At 35.6% G+C, this 26,168-nt stretch overlaps 1 protein-coding gene across 1 annotated transcript; it reads right to left on the bottom strand.

Annotated features, from left to right (window-relative positions):
- Window positions 1-6,098: 6,098 nt before the first annotated feature.
- Window positions 6,099-25,848, bottom strand: LOC128174230 (uncharacterized). Its single transcript, XM_052839831.1, has 9 exons — window positions 25,723-25,848; window positions 24,788-24,958; window positions 22,006-23,348; window positions 21,369-21,562; window positions 19,180-19,449; window positions 16,698-16,902; window positions 16,145-16,518; window positions 14,514-14,545; window positions 6,099-7,472 (listed from the first exon to the last, which is right to left on the bottom strand). Exons 2-9 carry the CDS (start codon window positions 24,911-24,913, stop codon window positions 6,342-6,344), a joined length of 3,675 nt encoding a protein of 1,224 aa, XP_052695791.1. The 5' UTR covers window positions 24,914-24,958; window positions 25,723-25,848; the 3' UTR covers window positions 6,099-6,341.
- Between the last annotated feature and the right edge of the window lie 320 nt (window positions 25,849-26,168).

Raw genomic sequence — 26,168 nt, 5'->3', positions numbered from 1 at the left:
CCAAATTTTTCTCCCCCAATTCCTAAATCATGGGGGGGGGGGGGGGGCTAGTTTGCCTATAACTCCAACTTCTCAGTCTTTCAAGGTAAATTTAGGAACAATTATCTTTGCTCCGAGATAAAGTGGGGGGGGGGGGGGGGGGGGGGCTGAACCCTATATGATGCTATGTCCCTAATGGTTAGGTCTAACTTTGCAAAAAAAAGTGGGGGGGGGGGGGGGCTAAGCCTTAAAATTTATAGTATTTACATATACTTTAAACTGGCAAATTTGAAATGACAATCACGTACTCATTTAAAGAGTTTAAATACAAAAATGTTGATTACTTTCTAAAAATATTTTATTTACTAATTTACTCAGTCATCATATACAACCCCTAACGCAGGGGAGTCGACAAAGAGTATGGGGGAGTCGATTCCACCATTTGTAGTAGTCGATTTTTTCCGCTTCGGAAACAGGAGGAATTAAGGTAACACCTTTTGTAGGAATTTAAAACAAGTTTTTCCAAAAAAAAATGAGTGGCGTCGGAATCAAATTGAAAGTGGGGGGGGGGGGGACTAGACTTGTACAAAATATTGACAAGCAAAAAAAGGTCTTTGGAATGTATAAATTTTGCAAAAAAAAGTTAAGAAGGGGACTTGTTATTCGTCACTGGTCTTACTTTGTGTTGGTCATTGGTCCGAGTGGTCTATGTGTCTTCTGGTACAACTACTATGCTTTTTCTTTCACAACAAAACACGCATTTGTAATGTGATTTTCCTGCCGATACAATTGGAAGTGAAATACATGCCTAATTAATCGTTGAATTTTCATTCAGCGCACACTGTACGTTTGACTTAGCTTGTATTCTGCATTTTGAGCACAACTACATGCTTTTGTCCAGCGTATGTCCCTGTTGTGTTAACAAGACTCTCAAGAATTCAGAGATGGAACGTTTTATCTTGCCATTTAATTGTTTCTTGCATGCACAACAACCATCTGTTTACAATATGAAATCGTGCAATCTTAAAGAGAATAACATACATTTCATATTTTATAAAAGTAGTAGAAAACGCATATCAAATAATTTCAAGTTATTATTAGCAAATTTTTAATTATTCAGAAAAGAAAAGAAATATACATTTTAACAATGTATATTATTAAGTATAAAAAGAAAATTACATTTTAACAATGTAAACAAAAAGATAAACAAAAAACCCAAAACGCGTACGATTCGAACACCCGCTTTTACAGTGACATTTGTTCAAAGAACTCCTCGCTTACCACTACACCACCGATTCACTTGTTTAGAGGGTATAATATAGCTGATTGTATTGTTATCACTATTACTCAAACAACTGGACTTAGCCATTTAAAGACCAATCTTAAAAATTAAAAGAAGAAAACTTACTTTTTACCATAGAGTGGGTTTTCGTACCAATTTTTGGAAAATCGAAAAAGATAGACGTTAATATGTGTTATCAATATTCGTTCTTTAAAAAATGGTACGATGACCCACTCTATGAAAAAATATAATTTGAACATCCGATTTCTATATCATTTTGTTGCCAAATAAGCATATAACTATTTTGTTGTCTTAATAACAATTAAATGTGAAGTTACTTTTTGTGGGTTATGGCAGCACTGAATGTATATGATTACATATGTTTAATAAATGTAACAAAAGTGAAATTTGTTAGCAAAAAAAATGTTAGTTTTTTTAATGGACCTGTGTGGTTTTTTGCCCCGGCTTATTCCCCCAGATTCTTTGATCCAAATTAAAGGAAAATGCAATATATTTAATTTTGCTTTATAAAAGAAATAGTTATTCTATTAGCAAATAATATCAAAACAAACCGAAATCAAGAGCAAGTTTACAAACAAATCTTGCCGTTTTGATAAACATGTATTGTACTTGTATACACCAATATAAATGTCACTCAAAATTCATTCTCCTTTAATATAAAAACAAATCAAAGCAAAAAATCCCGATGATATTATATGAAGCTTTAAAATATCTATTTTGTTAGGGTTTATTTTGTACTAGTATACTGTTATGCAACATATTGCCTCTGACAAGGGAACCCTCACGAATTTTTCTTCTGATCGTCCTGCACTCTTTTACTGTTCTACTTAGTCTATAATACTGGTCTGTAGTATATGGTCTATTTTCATCATTACAGGATGTCCCTTTCTGTGGACGGCTTGTACTTACCGGTAGTTAATAAACCGATACACTTTTTTAAACTTTAAATCAATTTGATATTTGTTCACTCACAGGACTCGGTATGCATATACTGGGATAAGTCCCCATGGGTCATGCTTGATGTCCACGTTAACTTCTATGGAAACTTTTTTACATTTTACTCACAGACTTGAAAACGTAATTTACCTATATCAGCTACTTTTTTAAAAAATGACCCAACCTATATTTATATACGAAGATACCCTTATATAAATACAGTAAAAAACCAACATATGCTTGGAACAATGTACTTATATAAAATAACCTTTCTAGAATCTTTACCAGGGCAATAGTTTTTAAACAGATTTCTCAGAGATCAATCCTCGATTACGTCATGAAGTTAGATTCTAAATTATATGTTCTCCGAATTCATTTGTGTTTTGTATGAAGGAAAGTACGGGGATGTTTTCCGTTTGCAGAAATTGAATGAAATTCGTCAAAACATGCGAACTTCCTCAGGTATAAACACATCCGCATGGTCAAGATATGCATTGCAGTAGTTTTATTCGTGTATGACAACAAAAAGGAATTTAAAGGAGGAATGTCTTGTTCGACGTTTAAAGTTAAGGGAATTTTCCTAATGATTGCAATGTACTATACAGTGCAACACACAAGCAATATTATTATACTTTCATGTTAAATACTGAAATCTGATTGGTTTAGATGCAGTTGATATTCCGTTCTATTACCCTCAGCAACACACTTAGCTACGGGTAACACAACGAATTGTTACATGCGCGTAAATCATGCGCGTACGGTTCGCCGTAGAATTCATGTCATTTCTATATAACACTAGTAACAAATTCTCTAAAATTAAGTAATTCAGTATAATAAAATAAATAGTGCCTGTTTGGGAGGATAACAGTTGAAATTGACACCCCGAGGAAACCATTATCAACCTACGGTTACCCTCCCAAACAGGCACTATTTATATACTAGTACATGTAATGCTGAAGTGTGGCCCAGATGTGGCTCGTCGCAGCTTTTGTGCTGCAGTTGTAGATAAGGTGTCGTATGTACAATATATCTCCAATTATGAGTGCTTTCACTTTACTAAAATATGCTTTAAATTTATATAGATTTCAATCAGATATTTCAATATTATTCGAAGACGGCTATAACGTAACTAATGTTTACTACATTGCGGGATGTATTGTTCAATTCTTCTAAAACTTGCTTCATATATTTGTAATGTGTGAAATTAATCAAATTTTAGAAAGTGATATACATATACGATCAAAACACGGCCTGCACAAAATAATATTGATGATGTTAGGCTCAAATCCAATATAAGACAATTTGGTTATTTTTTTTTTATATAACGTAATGATGTAATTTAGCTATTTTACTTTTTACGATTAATGCATTCGTTGTTAAAAGAACGATGTAAATATTATAATAAACTGCTTTATTTGAGTTAAGACGGAAGCGATCTTTGAAGAAAAAAACATAACCTGCGTCAGCAATTTTTTTCTGTTTAGATAACGACAAATAACACAACTTGTGTTTATCAAATGACAGTTCTATAACAGATTTCACATTGTATTCGTTTCCTTGCCAAAATTACTATCATTTCTATCAGTATCGGTCTGTAAAACTCTTCAATTACAACACTGTGGTTTCATCAATATTTGTTGATTACTACTGATTTTTGTGGATTTCGTTGTTGAGTTGATCCACAATTAATCTAAATGTTCATTAAGTACAATATCCATATACTTATTTTCTAATTTGTTTATGGTGAAAAATTGATAGGATCGTTGTCCACGAATTGAAGTCTCCTTGAAACTGTACTTTTTTTTTATTTATTCACGAAGACTTATTCTAGCGAATATTGAAGAAACTACATAAGTTATAGAAGTGTTGTACAGCGAAACATCTAAGCTTTTCATCTCGTACAGGAAATAATACTTTAAGATCTTCATGGATACGTTAAAGTGTACAAGGAAGGCAGTTCACTCCAGAAATGTCCACTTCCTAATAGAGGTCATGAAAATTAAAGCTACTTATGAGACCCTATATCCCTCTAAAAAAATGAATCCTTTATTTATAAATATATTTGTGCATTTTAAAGTCAATATGCATTTCTATATCTTTTAAACACATAGCATTTTCCAACACATTTCTTCGATTTTAACACCATAATCGGAAATAGTAATATAAAAAATCAATAGCACTTTCCTTGTACTAAACAAACGTCATCCTGTTTACGTTTAGTTACGGACCTCGTTTAAAACACGGTCTGTGTGTGCGGAAAGTTAGTTCTTAAGTGTTGTTGTTGTTTTGTTGCTGTGTTTTTGTTGTTGTTGTTGTTGTTGTTGTTGTTAACTTTCAGTTCACTATTTGCTAGACAGATACCTACCCCACCCCGTCTTTCAGATATGTTAATATACTGAATGGCCGTACCCATTGTATGACTACCGGGTATTTAAAACTTCTAGGAAAAAGCAACCATCTAAGAAAATAAAGGTTGAAAATTCAAATAAGATTTAAATTGTTTTTTATGCATGAAACACTCGGACTCTTTCCTGGGTCTCACTGTACGCCTCTACACGACGGTAAAATGCTCTTTACAATATGAATATTAAGTTTTTACTACGAAAAATTATTTTCATGTTTTATTGGCCGATTTTATTGAGCTGATAATCCTTATCGAACTTATTGTCTGGAGTTTCCAATTTTTAAGTAATATTTCCCTTTTCCGCCGCAATCTCTGCATTGTAACTAATTAATTTTTTTAAATGAGTGTTATATCAAATAATATAGAGTTAATGGTTTACATTGCTGCAGTGTAATTAGATATCAGGAGGGAAAGTACAGGAACAACCATTCAACTATAAACGCCATTAGACATGTTCTCTGTCTTAGTTCCTGTAAACTAATATTTCAAGTTGTCTGTGGTATAATCTTCTAGTTCCTTTGTTAGTTTCCTATTAAACAGGCTATAGTAACTACACATTTGGAGAATGCACAAATTATTTTCCATATTCAGCAGTAACTGTCTCGGCTACAGATCGAAAAAGAACCAACCCCTACCCACGAAACATTCCCCATGTAGGGTCATTTTCACCCTGCATTCGCCTCAGAAGGACATTTTATGCCCCCCCCCACCTCCTCCAGTGCAAAAACAACTACCGACACTGTTCCTGTAAGTGTTTTACAGAGAAGGAAATGATATGTAAGACATTTTCATAGTTTTAAACTAATTAATCAATTTTTAAAAAAAAAAAGGGGGGAGGGGGGAGGTTATTCTCTGAAAATGCGATAATTCTTTAGGATCAATGGGTTATATCACCTTCCGGGAAAACACATAGGGTTTTAAAATACTGCCAAAAAAGTAAGCGATGCAAACCAAAACTATATCGAATGCAATTACATGAAAACTTTTTACCGGAAGGGGCGGGGTGATGGTTCATTGCCGTCAAGGAAATTGTTTGTAAAAATCATTCGAAGAATGGCTATTAATTATTCCAAAGATTCAGAATTTTTGACATGTTCAAGATTTGTCAACTAGCTTTCACAAGGAGCAAGCAATATCCCAATATAGTCCTAAAGAGACAACTCGAGCGAGAGCTGTCTTGAGGGACTCGGTTGGATTCATCGCACTCGTTACCCCAAACCAAGAGCCCCAAAAATGAACAATTGGTTTTTATGTGGTATCGTTAACTTAAAAAAAAACAAAGAACAAAACATGTCTCTGTAAGTGCATTTATGTGCAGTGATATCCGTTAGTACTTCAACTCCATTACATACAACGCTTAATTAAGAAGATCTGCAATAAACGCTAGTAAATCGCTTTTGGAATAATTAAAAAATGAAGTAATTTAAAAACGACGTATATATACTTGGATTATTCGTGAACTGGTGTTATTAAAACAAATGTTATTTGCTCTCTCTCTCTCTCTCTCTCTCTCTCTCTCTCTCTCTCTCTCTCTCTCTGAGTCAGAGGCCACTCTCTCAGTAGATGATATCACCCCATAATATAGATGACAGATGCATCCTATTGTTCTTCGGTCATTCCTCTTTTGATTGCACTCTATCTTTTCTATATAGGTTACTACTTCCTTGCACTATACACCCCATGAGAACGTCAATTACTTTCTACGCCAACGTGAACGTCTCAGTTACTACCACTGCCGTTCATGACGTACTGTTGGCCGCGGAACTCGCACAGCCCCGTGCGGAGGTGCTTGCGGAACGTTTTGTCCAGCAGTCCGTATATTACTGGGTTCGTGATATGGCTGAGTATGTAGAGATACCGAAGAATCAACAGTTGATTGTTCAGCTCTGTCCACGGAGTTTTGTCGTTTGACTTCACTATCACCAGAATCCACGGCACTACGTACGACAATATGGCTTTGATTGTTATAATCATAAATATATAGGAGTATCTGTACAAAGAAAAATGGCCTTTCCGCTTGTGGCAGCTCTTGCGCCTGAGTTGTAGCGTATCGTAAGTGTCTGTAATAGCGGGCGTCTTAATCAGCTGTTCTATCTGCTGTTCTTTAGACATGGCGTCGGCGCCATTGTTCTTGGCGTCCATTCGTACAATCACGGCGCTGTGAAGTGTCTGTGAGCTATGGATCTCTTTCCTTTTACGTGAGGCTTTTATTCTCACCCGTAAAGTTCTGGCTACGAAGAAATACATGATGGCCATGGAGATAATTGATATTAAATAAATGCAAATTAGGAGCCCCTGAAACACAAACATGGCTCGCTTGGAGATACCTTTGCTTGGGGCAGAGCATGTATAATAAGTCATATTTGTGTTAAGGTCTGAGATTTCTTTTATCCCATACACGTAAAACACAGGTGAGAACAGTACATATGATATGAATCCAACCACAAGTATAGTATATTGTTTAGCCCGGAGGCTCAGCTGGTACCCGAATGGTCGGACGATCTTCTGGAATCGGTGAAACGCTATAACGGCCAACATAAAGAGCGCCATGGAAGACGTGGAGAATCCGAAGTAAGTCAATATTTTACAGGCAGATTGATCGCGAAACTTGGCGGGGTAGAAAGACTTGGCCAACATCACTGCGGACACCATAATGCAGGCAAGGAGATCGAGAAAAGCCAGGATCGGAATGAAGAATCTCTCTTCGATTTTCGACTTTAACTTCGTGTGGTACACTAGGATCACAACAGAGTTCCCAACGATACCGAAGACCAAACAGAGTACACAAAACACGATGTTCCACCAGAAATCCTTGACCAGGCTGTAGTTAAAGTCACTGAGGGTCAAGGGCTGACCGAGGGTTGATGTATTCCAAGACATGATTATCACCAGAGTTCTTCCAATGTTTTTTTAAAATCCATTTTAAACTTCAGGGAAAAAAATACTATATAATTTTACAAGCAGCTGTGCCTCGCGTGTCAGGGTTTAAAATACTTATGCGAGACTGTGAATCAGAGCGGAAGCGGTCCAATTGACGCTCACTTTACCCACATCCTGCAATACCATCAGGCCCGTTAGCACTGGTACTGTGACTGTCTAATGATCAAAATCAAAGTATTCGTAGTACCAACACACACAATAAATGTCCAATGGCCTTGGCGCACGACTAAAACCTTAGAGAAGTTTCGTTTTACTCACGATGACCTTATTAGGGAGTTGCTTGTTTATCGGACCATCAGACTTCCTCTTTAGAAATGTTCTGCGATTGCAATCACACGTATGCATTTTTCAGTAACAATAACGACCGTGATTTAAAGCGGGGAGAAAAGGATTTTTGTAAGGTATGCGTATCTTTGGAATACATCAAAAGACAAAACTTAACATGATTTTTGTTTATAAAGTTTTAATGATTTCTCACTATGAGAAAGATGTCAGATAGTATACAGTCACTAAATATTCATGAAAGGTTCTTTCGAACAGAAAAATCCACACAAAATGAGCAATAATTTCTGACACAAGCACTGAAGGAATGTTGTCAACTAGGGTATACAATATATCTCTGAATAATCAACTAAAAATCTTATCACACACTGGTTCCTTGCTATTTATCAACCTAACAAGTCCTCAAAGGTAAATCAAACATGAGGTATATTAATAACTCGCACGCTATCTACAACACACTGTCTCTAAATCTGCACAAAAAACAATAAACGTGCATGTGTAAATTGTATAAAACATAAACACTTTGAATAAAAATGAAAGAGATCTATAAATACAAAAGAAAAGTTTCAAAATAAAACTATCTGGGAGCGTCATTTTTGGTTATGCTCGGGAGAGTCGAATGACGGCTGCTTCTCGGCAGACGACGAACGTGGTGACGTAGCCGATGACTCAGCAGTGGAGGCTCGGGCTAATAACAGTAAACTATCTGTCTCATGAACCGTCTCCTCCATAGAAGCTCGTCTGGATCTTTCCCTGGAAAATTGGTCTTTCTGTTTTGGTCCATCTAAAATGTCAGCGGACAATTCTTCGGATTTTTCAATAAAGCTGGGGATGTTAAACGTCATTTCCAGTTGACGATCGGGCGGAAAGGGGGGTCCCGTCACTTCCGGACTGAAAACGATATATCGACTCAGCTGATCCAAGATCCATGCCATATCGATGTGTGTCTTTGGTCATTCCCATTAAAGCGCGCTCTTGACCGACAGACTTTCTGCCTGCTTTACGAGACATTTGTTCTGTGTTAAGTTCACTTATTCTTCTCATAAAACTACTGGATTTCTCTAGAATAGATTCATTGGATCGTTTTTCTGTGGGTTTCCGCCTACTTTCTATCTTTGGTTTCAGCACAAGGTTTAGAGGGGCCTCCGTATTAGGGAATGGTAACCAGTTGTGAGCCTTTGGTCCAAACTTAAAGCAAAGTTTCTTTGGATAGCCTGCCCCTTTTGGCAATTCAGCAAAATAACCCATCGTCTTACTGTACCTAAATAAATTTATACACAAAATACATAATTTAAACTATTGAATTCAATTAGGCAAAAACTAATATATCAAATGCAAATATTGGTTCTGATTTATTACCTGAAAGCTCTCCCCATGTGATCGTAAGTCATTTTGGTGAATTTCTTGGTCTTTCCCCACAGTCTGGCTACTTCCGCGGAATCCACGATTCTGAACACGCCGTCTAAGATGTTCTCCCATTGGATGATGGAAGGGTTATACTTGGGGTCATGCAGAAGGTCCCGGATAAACTCCCACAGCTGGTACTTATCATGCGAAAACTGTGCTGTAAATAAAAATAAGAAAAGAGTTATATTTCAGGAACATCAATATAAGATTATACAAAGATGTGTACATAAAACGCTAATTTCTTCAGTGTTTTACTCTCGTCAGGAAGGTGGCGATCATTGCAGCAAAAAAAAAATAGCATGAACTGCCGGCGGGGGTTATGAATTTTTCTGCATTAACCAAAAACCTCATACCTGCATGAACCACCAGCGAATGTATTGCTAAAACAGTTGTTTGTTGTTTAACATCGCTGTAGCGAATTTCCAGGGATTGCATAACAGTTAATTACAAACATAAATGCAACAGAAAAATTGTGTCAACAAAAAGGTCAAAATCGGGAAAGGGGCGGTGGTGTGTGTGTGGGGGGGGGGGGGGGGGGCGTCGTCAGGTTAATAAAGCACACTCGGAGTAAACCTCGGCATCTCATATCGTGTAAAAACGTTGGCTAAATATGAAAATAAGCGATAGCCTAAATGCAAGTTACATAACTTGCTGTTACTCGGAAATGAATAGATTAGAGATCGGAGCCTTAGTTCTATTTTAGTAGTAATATTTCTGGTGACGATTAATATTTAATCTTAAATTATTGTTACACAAATATACAAATATTTCCCTATAACAAACTGCAGGCACGTAGCGACATCTGAGGCTGAGGGCAGGCACGTACATGTACAATTAACATCGGGGGGGGGGGGAGGGGGGGCTGGCCCCCCTCACTTTTGGCGCAGCAAAATTTTTCTTTAATTTACATGCAAAAAATAAAATTAACATGGAATCCCCCCCCCCCTTTTATGGGACCTGTAAAAAAATTGAATGGAACTAAGGAAATAAACAGTGAAGTTATAAGTAAACTTGTCCCCCTCGCCCACGGATTAGAATTTTTAGGATTTTGGAAAGTAATCTTGTCAAGACTTTTTTATGACCCCCCCCCCCTCGGCACACGCACACACACTTTCCATAGGCGTCGGAACCGGGGGGGCTAGGGGGGGCTTAGCCCCCCCACTTTTTTTGCAAAGTTATACCTAACCATTAGAAACATAGCATGATAGAGGGTTCAGCCCCCCCACTTTTTCTCGCAGGAAAGATTATTGTTCCTAAATTTGCCTTGAAATATTGAGAAGTTGGATTCAGAAGCATACTAGCCCCCCCCCCCCCCCCCCCACGGATTAGGAATTTCATGATAACATAGCATGATAGAGGGTTCAGCCTCCCCACTTTTTCTCGCAGGAAAGATTATTGTTCCTAAATTTGCCTTGAAATATTGAGAAGTTGGATTCAGAAGCATACTAGCCCCCCCCCCCCCCCCCCCCCCCCCCCCACGGATTAGGAATTTCATGATTTTGGGAAAAAAATTAGGGTAAGTAGTTTTTTTTCTTTTGGAAGTATAGGTATAACCCCCCCCCCCCCCCCCCCCCCCCCACGGATTAGGATTTCCATGATTTTGGGAATTACTTTTTTCTCAATATTTCTGAGGATTCGTCTAGCCCCCCCACTTTCAATTTGCTTCCGACGCCAGTGCTTTCAAAAACGGTGCTACGCGCCTGGAGGGAGGAATAGTTCCTCCACATCTTCCGCTTCCTTTTATCTACATAGAAAAAATAAATATTTTATCTATATAGAAAAAATAACGATGCTACTAATATAATCTTGTTACTATTCTGCGATCAGTGCGTCCTTGCTCCTAGCACTGACTGGTTCTCGGTCAGCCAGTGCAAATACATGTTGGATTTTAAAATGATAAAACAAAACATCATCCACAAATTCATATCCTGTTTCTCACTTTTTAAAAGTGCATGCACTTGTGATGAGAGTTATGGGAGATAACACCAATCTTTTATACTGTCCGCTATTTCGTCATCCTTCATGACTTGCCATAACCTTTACCTGAACCCCAGGAAAATGGTTCACATGTTTCAAAGTTTCAAATATTGGAAGAAACATCCGGGCTGGGTTGCTCAAAACTCTGGTTAACTTTAACCACTGGTTAAATTAACAATTGGTCAAAGTCAGTATAGAATATCATCTACAATCCACATCAGCTAGTGCTAAGATATCATCTACAATCCACACCAGCTAACTCTAGGACATCATATACAATTCACATCAGCTAATGCTAGGATATCATCGATAATCCAGATCAGCTAATGCTAGGATATCATCTACAATCACATTTACTAATGCTAGGATATCATCTACAATCCTCATCAGCTAGTCATAGGTTATCATCTACAATCCACATTTGCTAATGCTAGGATATCATCTACAATCCACATTTGCTAATGTTAGGTATCATCTACAATCCAAATTTGCTAATGCTAGGATATCATCTACAATCCATATTTGCTAATGCTAGGATTTCTTCTACAATCCACAACAGCTAATGCTAAGATATCATCTATAATCCACATTTGCTAATGCTAGGATATCATCTATAATCCACATTTGCTAATGCTAGGATATCATCTATAATCCACATCAGCTAGCGCTTATAGTTTTCTTTTCAAACCATTTATATACTATAAAAGGGTTTTCTATGCAATCTATAATGACGAATGATATGTTAGATATGTTATTTTTTCGCATTTCTACATGTACATGTAGTATCCTTTGCAATCCACATTTGCGAATAAGAGAATATTTCAATCCATATCAACTAATGCTAGGATATCATCTACAATCCAACTTTGCTAAAGCTAGGATATCATCTACAGTCCATATGAGCTAATGCTAGAATATCATCTACAATCCAAATTTGCTAATGCTAGAATATCATCTACAATCCAAATTTGCTAATGCTAGGATATCATCTACAATCCAAATTTGCTAATGCTAGGATATCATCTACAATCCAAATTTGCTAATGCTAGGATATCATCTACAATCCAAATTTGCTAATGCTAGGATATCATCTACAATCCAAATTTGCTAATGCTAGGATATCATCTACAATCCACATCAACTATCACTAAGAAATTTCCTGAATTCCATATCTGCTTATTGTAGGACACTTGCTACACTACCAATGCTAGGATATCATCTTCAATCCACATATGCCATTGTTTTCCCTTGGACTGAAATGTCACACTTTCATTGGTTTAAACATAGCATGTGATTGCTTCATATATCTCTATATTTGTTCAGTGAGGAATAATATTAGGCAATATGGGCGTCATTGGCCGACGCTTCGCTTACTCATTTCGACATTTCATAGTATTTAATACATAAACCCGCATGCTGTAAGTTCGTAAAGTATTTGGAGTAGTTGCCCTTTGAAATTCTTTAAAATTAGAGTAGTTGCCCTTAGGATATTGACGTCACATTGTTTTGTCTGGAGCAGAACAAAATGGCAGTGTCGAAATTTGCTCAAATTTCTGGAGAGGAAAGGGAGAAAACATTTAAAATTGAATAGCAACAAAACATTGTAAGTATACTTGGGTGATGCAAAGATTTTTAAAGAGTATTTGAAAGGTGAGATTGAAAATTTTGAAGAGTTTAAATGAGTTAAATCGGACAAGATGTTAGGCATCTTTTACATGGCTTTGCATAGATCACCGCTATTTGTGAATAAATATGTCGCTTGATAGTCCTCGGGAAAACAAAACACTTATTAGGTTAGTTACTGACTCACTACGGAAATATATTGGGTTGATCAATCTCATAGACAGCTCCGCTTCACCTCGCCATCTATGAGATAGATCAACCCAATATAACTAACCCAATAAGTAATAATGCTAGGATACTTTTTGCAACCCATATTGACTATTGCAAAGATATCTCCTGCAATCTGTACAGGCTAACTGTTACACTAAGATATCTCTTGCAATCCATATCTGCCAGTAATGAGATGTTCTAATGCAGTCAAGTACTGCATCAAAGGAAGTTAAGTCAAGAAGGTACTTTAAAATTATATAAAATCTGAGGGATATAATACAAAAATAAACAGAAGTTTCAATGTTTATCCCTCTAACAAAACAAGAACTAAAGGGTCACATTTTTATTTCAAAATAGACTTTATTCAAAATTTATGTAAGCACTGGAGATGACATAAAGTGTGAAAAAATAACAAAGCTTTAAAAAGTACATACTGGTACAAAGTGCACCATCCAATTAATATTATATCTCTATAGCTGATGTATAATAAAATGTCTGATAAATCCAGAGAATTATCATACAAAGACAATTCTTTAAAGTATCTGTACAATTAAATTATCCAGATAAATCTTCAAAATCTCCATAATAGGAATAGAGTATAATAACTTAACATTTTGTACTTTCATTATTCCATGAAATAGACATGTTTTTTTTCCTACTTTCTGTTAGCATAAAATTGCTTTGTGTTGTATTATAGCTAGATTTTCATTATATACATGACAATAAGTTCAGCGCCAAACTATTTGTAATTTAAATTCAACAGGTAATGCCCAAGGAGAACATATAAGAAACTCTGTTAACAATACACTACATATTTCAGTGAAAACAAATTCAAATGCCCATGTTCATTTCTCTTAGTAGTCAATTCTTCAGATGGGGACATCTCAAGATACTTGAGAACTCATGATTAAGGGGGAAAAACCACAAGGTCCTTTTACAAATATAAGATACTCAAATCTTATGTCACTTTGTATAATAAACAAACCATCGAACAAAAGATAATCTAATCAAACTGACTAAATTGAATTCACCATTAATAGCTATTTGGTAAATGCAAGAAAAGTAACTCTAGGATAAGCAATAAGCAATTTTATGTAAGAAATCTCAAAACGTATATAGTATGAAAAACTATATATATAAGCTTGCGATAAGTAAAGCTATATTTCATCACTTTTCAAAATAAGTAAAATGGAATGCTTCATAACAGTCTTCAAATATCTTTAATGGTAATAACATATATTTAGAAAAATACGATATACGCCCCTGTGAAAAGCAAATAACCAAATCTATGTACTCAGTGTATTCTCTCTTTACTTTTATCAAGGCATAATTATTGATTGGTTGATCCAATCAATCTGTAAGATGAGCAATAAGTATATCAAGTATTGGTGAGTAACATTTTTCAAAAAATGAAAAATAAATTTCATTTTTTTAAATGTTTTGAAGTCCTACCCCATATATCCCATACATGGAAACTCCATAACCTGCACCCAAATATTCACTATTTTATGACAAACAAGACTAGAGTTTGAAAAGAACTCAGACTGAGAAGAAAAAAATAAGCATAGATCAGCTGTTTCACTGGTTATCTAAGCAAAACACAGGAATCATGGGAACAAAGGTAGACAACTCCGCTGATGTAATCAACACAAACACTTATATTACAACCATTTATATAAAAGATATATGAGGCCAAAAAAAAATCATCTTAAATTTAGTTTCTCAGGTCAAAAATTTCAAATTATATTATGACAGGCAGACATTTTATTTTTAAAACAACTCAGTTTTTTCTTAATTTGACTTATAATGGAGAAAATGAGCCATTTCCCATTTTAATACATCAATAAATATACATGAATGTTGCATTATTTTACCAGATGTAGCATTGACTGAGAAACTATTTTTATGCTATCAATAACAGTTTTAGTGAAAAATGACCTCAACCAAAATATAAAGTTCATTTTCTATGTTGTTCAACCAATTCAATGAAATATAAAATGTTAAACAACCTACTAACAACAAAACCTTTTAGTTTCTGTAAATCATATACATGTATGAAAAAAATTCTTCGATTAAAATAAAGGAGAATACATTTTTCTGCTTAAGGGTAAATAATCTGTATACTGAAGATTTTTTATTGAGTGTGAAGTAATGAATACTTAGATATTATTTATACTGAAAGATTAGTGAGTTCAGATTTTCACAAATACATGTGCATTTTAACTACCAAGTACTAAAAAGCACCTTTTATTTCATTAGAACTTTATTCAAATGTAATTAATTGAGACTTGGCAATAGGATATATACCTTATAAAAGTTAAACTTCTGATCATTTATTTTTCAACAACATAAATAAATCAAAAATTGTATTCATGTGAACAAATTTTTTTTAAAATCTGACAAAATAAACTTGAATTAAAGTATTAAAGAAATAAAGAACTAAAAAATGTTTAACCTCATAATTAAACCTGGATTTCCTTTTACTGTCGCAAAAGTTGAGAATTTTATGTATCATTAGTCATGTTCGTAGTTTGTATTTGGTAGCTTTTAGCACAAAACTGTTTTTGTTTAAAATCTGCATGCTTCAGAGAATTTACTAAAGTATACCAATACGAAATATCTTTCAAAATAAATTATTTCTTTGGTAAAAGAATCCTTATAAAAATGAGCTCATTAAAGCTATATAACAGATGCACAGAGGCTACAATTAAGACTTAGACAAACAGAGAACAATATATGAAGTCTAGACTACAAGAAAAGAGAAGAGATAAGATTTTCCAGCAATTTAAAGCAAACTAAGAATATGCTAGAGAGGTGTGTAAAGCACATTGATAAATGTTCGTCTATGATCATTCACAATTAAACTAATAATAAGCAGTAGACTTCTTATGTATATATACATATAAATACACAATCAACCAGTAAATAAAAATGAAATGTGACCTGCTACATACTGAATATAGGTCATGTAAGACCAATGCAAAATACAAATGTTATATGATAAATAATACATAAGAGTGTACAATATTTTTTAATCCTTGCAAGTTTGATACCACTAAATTTCCACAGCGATCAAGTCTTACTGCAGTCTGAATCGTCTGAAGAAGTCTGCTGTTGTTTTTGTCTTTTCTCAATTGATGCTGCAGCTGCCAAAAAATGTTCTCCTACGATTCTCGAGTGTTCGCTCACGTTAAGTGACGAGACATTCTCATGGGAACTGTGCACAGACTCGCTCTGATTGGTCGGTTTTCGTGTCACAAGGTTCATTGGTTCGTCGTCCTTCTGTGAGGTTTTCATGGTGATCCAGCTAGGTGGCGCTGGCGGTTCCGAGTCCTGCTCTTTGTGATCCGTTCTTGGATGCCACCCATGAGCCTTGGGGCCAAATTTGAAGCACAGCTTCTTTGGGTAGCCTGCATTTTTGGGGAGATCAGCAAAGTAGCCCAAAGTTCTACAGTACCTAAGGATTTAATTGTTTCTATTAAATATAAAAGTTACATAAAACTCTCTGGTAGGATGCAAATCACTGAACAAAAACCAGAGAGCTAGTCGATCGAGGAAAAATTTATAAATTGGAATTAGAAATAATGGTATGAAATTTCTTATTACTTTGAAAAAAGTAATTTCTACAAAACTTACCTGAGAGAGCGACTCATATATTCATAAGTCATTTTGGTTGATTTCTTAGTTTTCCCCCAGAGACTCGCAACCTCTGCTGAGTCGACAACTCGAAACACCCCATCGTCTGCGTTCTCCCAGCGAATTATCCGAGGGCAGTACTTAGGGTCATGTAAAAGGTCTCGAATGAACTCCCACAGATGATAAACATCGTGTACAGCATGGGCTGAAAACCACGGCAGAGCATTATTTGTAATGGCATGCAGGGGACCAGTTTATCTGTTCACTTAATTCAGTGGATATCATCATACTAAAACATTTTCTCTCTACAGGGTTAATCAATTCATGCATGGAAAAGGAACTGAAGGCTCATAATATTTTTTTTACTTTGTCCCTTTGTACATGTACAGTTTCGTATGGAGGATATGAGCAACAAATATCTTCTTTCATTATGCAATTTACGATTCCATTCTTTACTTTTGCAAAACTCTCTAAAAGAGGACCATAGAACATAATGAATTGTTTATCAGAAAAGAGATCTGTATTCGCTCCATAAGTTACCTAGTTTAAACAGTGGGACACTTCCTTTGGAAACATATAAGCAATAAAACTACACCCCCATGCCATCCTCAATATTCAGAAGTAATTCACAATTCACTCTTAATAACATCATAAATACATTGCCATGCTTTCAAAAACTGTCAAGACACTTCGGTCATTCTTATGTAATATAAGGAAAAGACAGTTTATTTTCAGAAAAGGAACCTTGATTCACAATTCATTTCCCTGATACTCAGGTGTATCTCTGTTTTTAAGTCCACTTGCTCTTGCTTGTCATCATAAATCTTCAGATTAAAAAAATTCTCTTTGCATTTTCTATCCTGACAAAGTTTCTTACAACATTGCAATATCTAAAGACTTCATACTAGTATAGATCGTAAACTTTTTAAGACAATGTAAGGAGTCTTTAGCTGAGAGTCACATGACCCTCCTTAAGTGACCGTGAAAGTACTTCCTTATATTATCCACTTTGTAGTTGTTGATTTTTTCAAATATTTGATGGTAAAGAGGTAAATCTGATTTAATACTACATTAATATTGTTTGGAGAATGCAACAATAGTTTAACACAATATACATATGGTTATACTAATTCTTATCATCTTTTAAAAATCAAATCAATTTGACCTAATTACAGTTCAAACAAATATTCAACAGGCCAAGAGATTATGCATAAAGGTTAAGAAATCCTTTAATTTAACAGGTGCATGGCATGCCAGATAGACTTCCTTTACTTTCTGTCCTAATTTTCATATTTCTTAATACACACACATACAAAGACCAAATTTAATATTCATTGAAAATGTGGTATAACTTGTGCTATGGATGGGCCAACAAACTTTACGTAACCAGAGTTTTACCCACAGGACGGTAGCTTGTCTATTAATTAACTGAATGTCAAACCATTTCCTTAATTAATTCACCTAAGGATTGGCTACATGCTCAGAAATGCTACCTTTAGAATTTTGCATCTGCACGTTCTAAAACACTTCTATACCTTCTCCATTTATTTTTATAATTCATTCCAAGTGCATTATAAAAATAAAACAAATTTCAATTTTAAAGTCTACATTCCTTTGAGGAACAACCATTATACACAATGCTGAATTCAACCGTGACCTTTTAACGACACATCTCACCATTTCAATAGTTTTTTAAACTTTACTTCCCCTGTCAATTTCCTGGTTGTTATTCAGAGTCATAAAAAGCAGGATATTTAAAAGAATAAAAAAATAACATGATAAAACTAAGTAAGCCCAGTGGCCTGGAACTGTTACGATTGCGTCGCCATGCCGATTCACTGCTAACCTTTCTCAAGAGAGGAAAAAAAAATGCTTGTCATGTCATCAGACATTTATTGCAAAGTATTTAAGGAAAGTAAAACTAATTTACAAAGTTAATTATAATGAATACAAATATTTTAAGTTTATTTTGATTAAAAACTACTCATAAAACGCTTTTGTTTCAAATGCGATACACATAGGGATACTGTTAAACATGCATTCACCAATACTGATAGTTTTTCGTCATCATCCTTTTAAGGAAGGAACAAACATGTTGGTTTATATTTTGATTCTTCAATTCAGTCCTTAATCATATAACTGGTACAAGTTCAAATAGGTTACATATTTACAAAAAGGCTGGATGAGCAGAGCTAGATTATTAGGGGAGGTAAAAATCTACCAACTTTTATAATTGGTTTTTCAGTGATTAAGGGATCTAATCATCTAAATCAAGTAACATCTCATTAACATATTAAACCTGAAAAGAAATTAAAATGCAGTTGGCCAATCTTTCATATAGTTCATTGCTTAGAAGCAGGGTTCACATGACATCCTAGCATGTGTCTCTTCAAGTGATACTGGTTTTTGAAGCCTTTGCGACATCTATAGCAATGGAACGGTCGCACTGTGGAATGAGTTCGACGATGAGAAACAAGATTACTCACAGCAGGAAAGCGCTTGCCACAAATGTCACAAGACGGACAGTCTGTTGCATCCGTGTGCTGCATTTTGCAATGATTACGATAACCTTTACTCGACTTGAATCCCTTGTAGCACTGTGGACATATTTCAGAGAAATCGTGATTGTGAACAGAAGAGAAGTGTGCCATAATGGCGAGATGGTCTGAGAATTGGGAGATACAGTAACGACATTTGAACTCGGCCATTTCCACTCCACAGAGGTCAACTATGCCATATGATTCATCTTCATCTAAAACAAAAACAAAACTGCCTTCAGAATTCCTGGGAGGGGAAATTTTTTTAAAATGCTATGTTATACAAAGCATGCAGGATCATCTTTACCCAGTAAACATCATTACAATGTATAAAAGGGAAGCATCAATCCATTGTTGTTCATTTACCAAAAAGTAAACTAGTACTTGAGACGTAGTGATGGAACTCATTGAGCCCCCGTCCCTTATGGAATAGTTCTGTGGAGTGGAAAACATGCCTGATGACAGAGACACTTTAGAGTAACTGTTTACTTTAGTCACTGGCTATTTTTACAACTTTGTTCAGAGCAAAAGCAGCAGACTTTGGGATCAAGCATGCATGAAACAAATCTAGAAATTTCATTTATTGTTCATATCAATGCACTTGCAACACAGTATGATAATAAGTAAGACGGGTGTAGCCTCCAAACAAAAACTTCAGGCATTCTAAAAGACTTGATATCCAACACCCCGTTCTTGTGTCTATTCAAATCAAATTACATTCGCAATACTCCAGATTTAAAAGTCTAACTTTAAGGATTAGGGCTTGTGAGCATGAAAAGGTTGCGTGGGAAGTGGTAACAATGGAGCTACAAATAACTCCGTAAAACTGCACAGATCTTTTTTCTATTTTTTAGCTCAATCTGACATACAGGTTCAACAAAGTTTAATGATATGTTAAAAAGTCTTGTAAAGAATTATCTAAATAAAGGACTAGGTTTATCAAACACACTCCTTCAAAATTTTCCATTTCAACATTAACTTGACCCTTTTCGAACAATATCATGATAATATCATAATGAAAACAGGTTTTTATGGCAGAAAGTTAACTGCTTGATTAATTCTATCTTCTGGGCAAGGCAACATAACGTCAAACATACTAGCTATCATGACTACAGTAGTTCAATTCAAATCTAAATCAGGCTTTGAAATACATGTACAAATTTTCTTTGCACTTTCAAAATGAAACTCCAAAAGTATCAGTAATTTCTCAGCTATATTAGTTACAAGATTTGTGATCACCTTGTAGTGTACTTAGTATGTCTGTACATGTAATATCATCATAATTTATATAATCGTTTATTGAATCAAATAATAATTGATGAAGACTAAAATGTTGCTATGTATTTTAAAGCTATAACCAAAGTCTGGCAAGTACAACTTTTTTATATGAAAGTTCACTGACTTACATGTATGGGTCAAAAGTAAAACAAAGCAATGCAAGGAAATGGATATCATATACAACACCTCATTGGTCAATCTTATATATTATAGTTGAATAGGAGAACTGCATTTCATTATTTTCATTATTTATATCAGGGTAAATACCAGTATCATGAAAGATCAAGCATGTAGGATAATCTTAAAATTACATAATACACATATCAATTGCGCTTTGCAGCATTCACAAAATAATAATGCACATTTATTACCGGAAAACAAACACCATGCGCTTGTAACCATGATAATTGATGCTCTATATCATAGCTTTGTATCAACTTCAGTTCTTGTTTCATAGATAAATGAACATGCTAGCACAAACCCTTTTTATTTTACAAGCATGTTCATATGAAAGTGTAAAAAGGGGAAGGGTGTAAAAAACCACACCAGGTAACTTTAATAACATCCCAGGAAAACAATATTCATTTTTTCAATGTTTCTAAAGGCTAAATGAACTAAAACTAAAGTCAATGATATATTTTTCGTCAAGAAAAAAAAAAGCAAGCATTTGTTAGATGTAAGAATTGAATAAATGAGAAAAATAAGCAAAGAAGAGGGTGTATTATCCTAAACAAGAGGTGAAAGAGAATAACAAGTACTGCTGTCATGTGAAATCTTCAGAATGTTGATGAAGAGAGCTGCAGCCATGTAACAGGTGAGAGAGGACATGAGGAATTAATGTGCAACTGTTATTTACCTTTAACAGAGTTGTCCTGCCACAGCGACCCCCCGTCACTTCCCTGATTACTGCTGTCGTCACCAGGGGGCTCTTCCTCCGTGTTGTTGTGTGGTGACGTTGCTCCAGAGGCAGAGCTTTCCTCCGGAATGTCGATGTGGAGCTCCTCGCTCTCCCGCAGCTCCTCTGTTTTGATGATGGACATATCAGGACCACTGTTAACAAAGGCAGCCACATATCAATGCCATCAAGGAAATATTAGAAAAATTTGGAAGAACGTTATCAATTTACATGTATGCAGGCCTCAGTATGTTAAATGTTTGTCAAAGTTATACACAGCCTTTGAATTCTGACTTCTGGATTTTATTACCCCCCCCCCCTTTTGTTGTTCCATATAATGAAAGTACAGTCAAACTTCTTTATCTCAAACTAGACGAGACTGTTAAAAACTTTGAAATATCTGAGTAATCGAGATAATGAGGGTAAAATACTTTTTTAAAAAAGGGGGCAGGGACTTACAAAACACTTCAACATATCTATTGTATTTGAGATACCGTATATCAGTGTTCGAGATATTGAAGATTATCTGTATACCCATATGAAAACAATGAACAAACTTTGTATTACAATGTTACATTGTGTATTGTTTTTACAGTACCTTGGAGTACAAGGAGAGCTGGGTACAGACGGACCACTACCGTGGTCCTTGATGGAGTCCTCAGCATTGTACGACATTGGTAGAGGTGGGGCCATTGATGTAGGCAGCAGACCAGCTAGATGCGACAGAGAACCCATTGGAACACCAGCAAACGAGCGGCCGTCATATGGCATCCCTGTTCTAAACATTGGCTGGAGGAAAGATTTCTGCATCTGGGCTGCATTGGGTTGTCGGTGAGAGAGAGGGATGGGGGGTCTGTAGGGAGAGGAGGGTTGGGAGGAGACTGTGGGGGAGCATATGGACTTAGAGCTCAGGTCATGTAGACCTGTAGTCCCCAGTATTTCACTGCAAGGTAGGTTAGATGGGTATGATTCATGCTTTCGTGAAGGCATCTCGTGGGAGTTCTGTCGTATGTGATGTCTGGAATGTGTCTCCCCCGTTAGTAGATGTCGCCTGTCTTGATTTTTGTGAGTGTCGGGCGTCCTGGGTTCAGACTCTATGGAATGTGCCGTTTCTGGTTTACGTAAAGAGGAAGAGGAATGTGGTGAGCCTTGAATGTGAAGATTTTTTGTGGAGGATACTCTGGAATGAGGTAGAACATTTGACATATTTACAATCTGTGTATTCCGATCACTAGGAATTTTACTGGCCACTGATAGACCCATAGTCTGTTGTACTGGAGGCTCTGATTGGTTGATATTGTTAGGATCAGGTGGTTCCCTGTGCACAATTTCTATACTGTCCTTCATTATTTCAGCTTCACTTGTAGATGATCTAGAGCTTTGAATAACCTGAGGTGAATATTCAGCTTCCATTAATCTGTCTGTGTCAGAAATCCTTGACATATCAATGCCATGTGACGACACTCTCTCGTTGTTTGTTGGATTTTGCATGGGCAGTAGCAAGGGTGGGGGAGGGGTGGGTCTGTTGGTCTTCTGTCGCTTCCTCTCTCCCTCTGGGCTCACGGTCTCTTCCTCTGAATGTCGCTTCACCGTTTCCTGAACTTTGAGCAGATCAGAGGACCTGACATAAACAGAGTCCGAGTTCTCACCAAATCCAAACCTTTTTTCACAAGGAACACCTGTTTTTTCACTGAGGCACTTGCTGAAGTCTACACAACATCGCACAACACTCTCCACTTGTAACAGTTTGGCAATTTTTTCCACGTCTTTATAATTGTCTCCAGTTAGCATCATAAAGCCCTCGTATAAATATTTCAGGAAAGTTTGAACAGACTCTGGTTTAATTTCTGCAGAGAGCCGAACTTCTAAATGAGAGCCTATGGCTGCATTTTCCATGGTCTGTAGCATTGGACAAGCTGCTACTAGCACTAGTCTGTGGGCCTGGAAAAGGACCAGAATAAGAAATGAACATGAACCTCTACAATCCTTTACATTTCAATACCATTGTCCAATAATTCGATAAAAATTTATCTGCTTTAGTGTGAAATTACATTGTATTTGATGTTAATCATCAATTTATCAACGTTTACTAGAATAAACAATGTCTTCCATTCTTCTCCTATTGAAATTCCGAGGCTTAAATCTTTATCAACTGCATAAACTGAGTAAGAAAACAAGTGATGTAGCTAAAATTCACTTAGTTCTAAAATTGTAGCAAACAATCAGGGACTATGTGCCCTATTTAGAAGATAAGACCCCAGCCTGACCTTAACTTCCTTCCCAGAACAAGCAGAAAAGTTCTTTATTACAGTCCTTATCAAGATTTCCTGTGTCCATTTAAATCTGGCATGCCAAAACTTTTCTGTATACAAACTATTGATCACTGGACATACCCATGACTTCCAACTCTGAATATGATCGATCAAGAAGATTTTAACTTGTACCATTTTACAGTCTATTGGCTGGTTTCATATAAAAAATGATTATTTTTTTACAGTTAAACAAACAAGATATCTGTGAGCCCATGCTCATTAGTGATACAAGTTCACTCTAATGTGAATATACAAAATAAGCAAATTCAACATCTAACAGGAATTTTAAAAAAAATAAAAAATCCCACCATATGGCATGCCTAAACAAAGTCCAGTGCGCTAAAATTTCAACCATCTGCAATGAATAGTTGCTGAAAAATCTTTGATGAATATCTGTTTGAAAATTTTCGGCTTAAAATAAACAAAGTCGTTATTTAACAGGAAGTTGATGTCTGATTTGTATTAAAAATGAATCCTACCATGTGGCATACCTAAACAAAGAGTGTGTTGAAATTTCAAACAACTTTGATTAATAGTTGCTAAGAAAATTGCGACAAATTTGCTAAGAATGGACAAGCACACAAGTGTAAAACAATCTACCACCCACTCCTTCAGAGTGGGGGAATAATAACACTTTTATTATCAATCTTATGATATTATGAAGAGAAATAAATGCATTTAGCCTTTTTACCTCAAATCTTTAAATAACAAAGAATTAAAGGAAGAAATTGTTTGAATAAATACGGGATTTAGAACTATCTACATACCAGATTTCAAAATGCAAAATTTAATGAAATGACAGCTTTAGATTGCAAGTCTACATCCAGTATTAACTGTAACACAGTGAAATTTAATACACAAGTGTTAGTTTGAGAAAGATATTCTACAACACTTCACAACCATTTCTTGCTACTGTCAGTATAAATCTGTCACACTCAGTAGTTTTAATTTCACAAGTTCGATCTTTTCAGCAGAGCTAACTAGGTTTTGACACATTAAGTACTCAACACCTAAGTGACTATAGCTTAAGGATCAGAGATATCTTATTGATTGTGGTCAGTTCCATACCTTGGTGTCTGTGGTACCAGTTTTGATAATGGCGTCACACAGAAGCTGGTTCCGCCACATCTCTGCTACCTGTCCCATCAGAGAGCTAGAGAATATCTGGTTCATATACGCTTTCTGGTAATTCATGGTTGTTCTCCTGTGATGCTGTCCGAAAAGTCAACCTTAGTAGTACTACAAAATATCAAGACATTACAATCAAGTCCCTGATTGAACATCAACAATTCTTCAAACAAAATTTGAATTTGAAAATCATTGGTATATTCATGGGAAAGTACACAGAACCATTTCTGCAGAAAAAGCATTAAAGATTTATGAATAAAATATGGCAATTGCAACAGGTATGAAGACAATCTTGAAATCATTACCTCTAATTTGCAAGCATTTCAATTAATTTTCACATTTGCATATTTTAAGAGTCAAAAGTCACCTATAGAGAGTGTGTGATTGAAATGAAAATGGTCTCATTTACAGGGATGCAGTAATCTGTACTAGTAGTCTAGTACATACTGTTCTCGAACATTCTATCAAAGTAATATAGGTGATCGTTGAAGGATTTAACAAAACTTAAGACGACTCGCTCAGCATATGACTATAGATTTTATCTGCGTTATCAATCGAAACAGAAAACAAATAGGACGGGACCATTAAAAGGCGTATGAGAATATTCAGAATACGCTTCAAACAGATTAACTAATCTCAAGATAACAGCGATTAACTATCGAGAGGAGTGTCTCCCCAGTGACTGATATGTTGTGTGTCATGCACCAGTACGCGAAAACTGGACCATGAAAAAAAACATGGTGCCTGGGTTATTTTCATTTGACATGAATGGACATATTATATAAACGGAAAACATAAACAGGATCTCAACAATCAATGCAATAGAAGCAGAGAAAAGAAAATAAATACATAACAAGCAAATAACACAATCTTACTTGGTTTTTATCTTGTTTTCTTGACATATTTCCGAAGTGGGGCAAACATGTTTTGTTGTGACGCGTTTTGGAGTAACTAGTAGTCGAGTCGAGTCGCGATTGATAATTCCGGTTGCATACAAGGAAGGTCATGAACCCGGGGATCATTTTGCAGGGCGGATACTTCCTGCCTGGATTAAAAATAAAAACACGACATTTTATGATACATAAATCCTTATGGTCCATTTAATGACGATATACATTTATTTTCTAATTTTTTATCAAATGAATATTCAATATTGTGAACCATGATTCATCAGAGTTAATGGAATAAATGATGAGTGATTTTATGACTTCGTTAAGGATGGATCAGGTGTAACATGACCGTGCAGTTTTGAAGTTTGGGTTTTGGAGGATGTTTTCTAAGTATATGAATTGTGCCTGAAACATCTTTATTGACAGCAGAC

Source organism: Crassostrea angulata, chromosome 1 (assembly GCF_025612915.1).
Source record: "Crassostrea angulata isolate pt1a10 chromosome 1, ASM2561291v2, whole genome shotgun sequence".
Lineage (NCBI taxonomy): Eukaryota > Metazoa > Mollusca > Bivalvia > Ostreida > Ostreidae > Magallana > Magallana angulata.
This window is presented reverse-complemented; position numbering and strand designations above follow the sequence as displayed.

Coding starts and splice junctions, on each gene's coding strand:
- LOC128174230 (XM_052839831.1), bottom strand. CDS start 24,913: ATGAATTACCAGAAAGCGTATATGAACCAGATATTCTCTAGCTCTCTG. Junction 23,349..24,787: donor CTGGTACCACAGACACCAAG/GTATGGAACTGA, acceptor GTCCTTTTCCAG/GCCCACAGACTAGTGCTAGT. Junction 16,519..16,697: donor TATATGAGTCGCTCTCTCAG/GTAAGTTTTGTA, acceptor TTAAATCCTTAG/GTACTGTAGAACTTTGGGCT.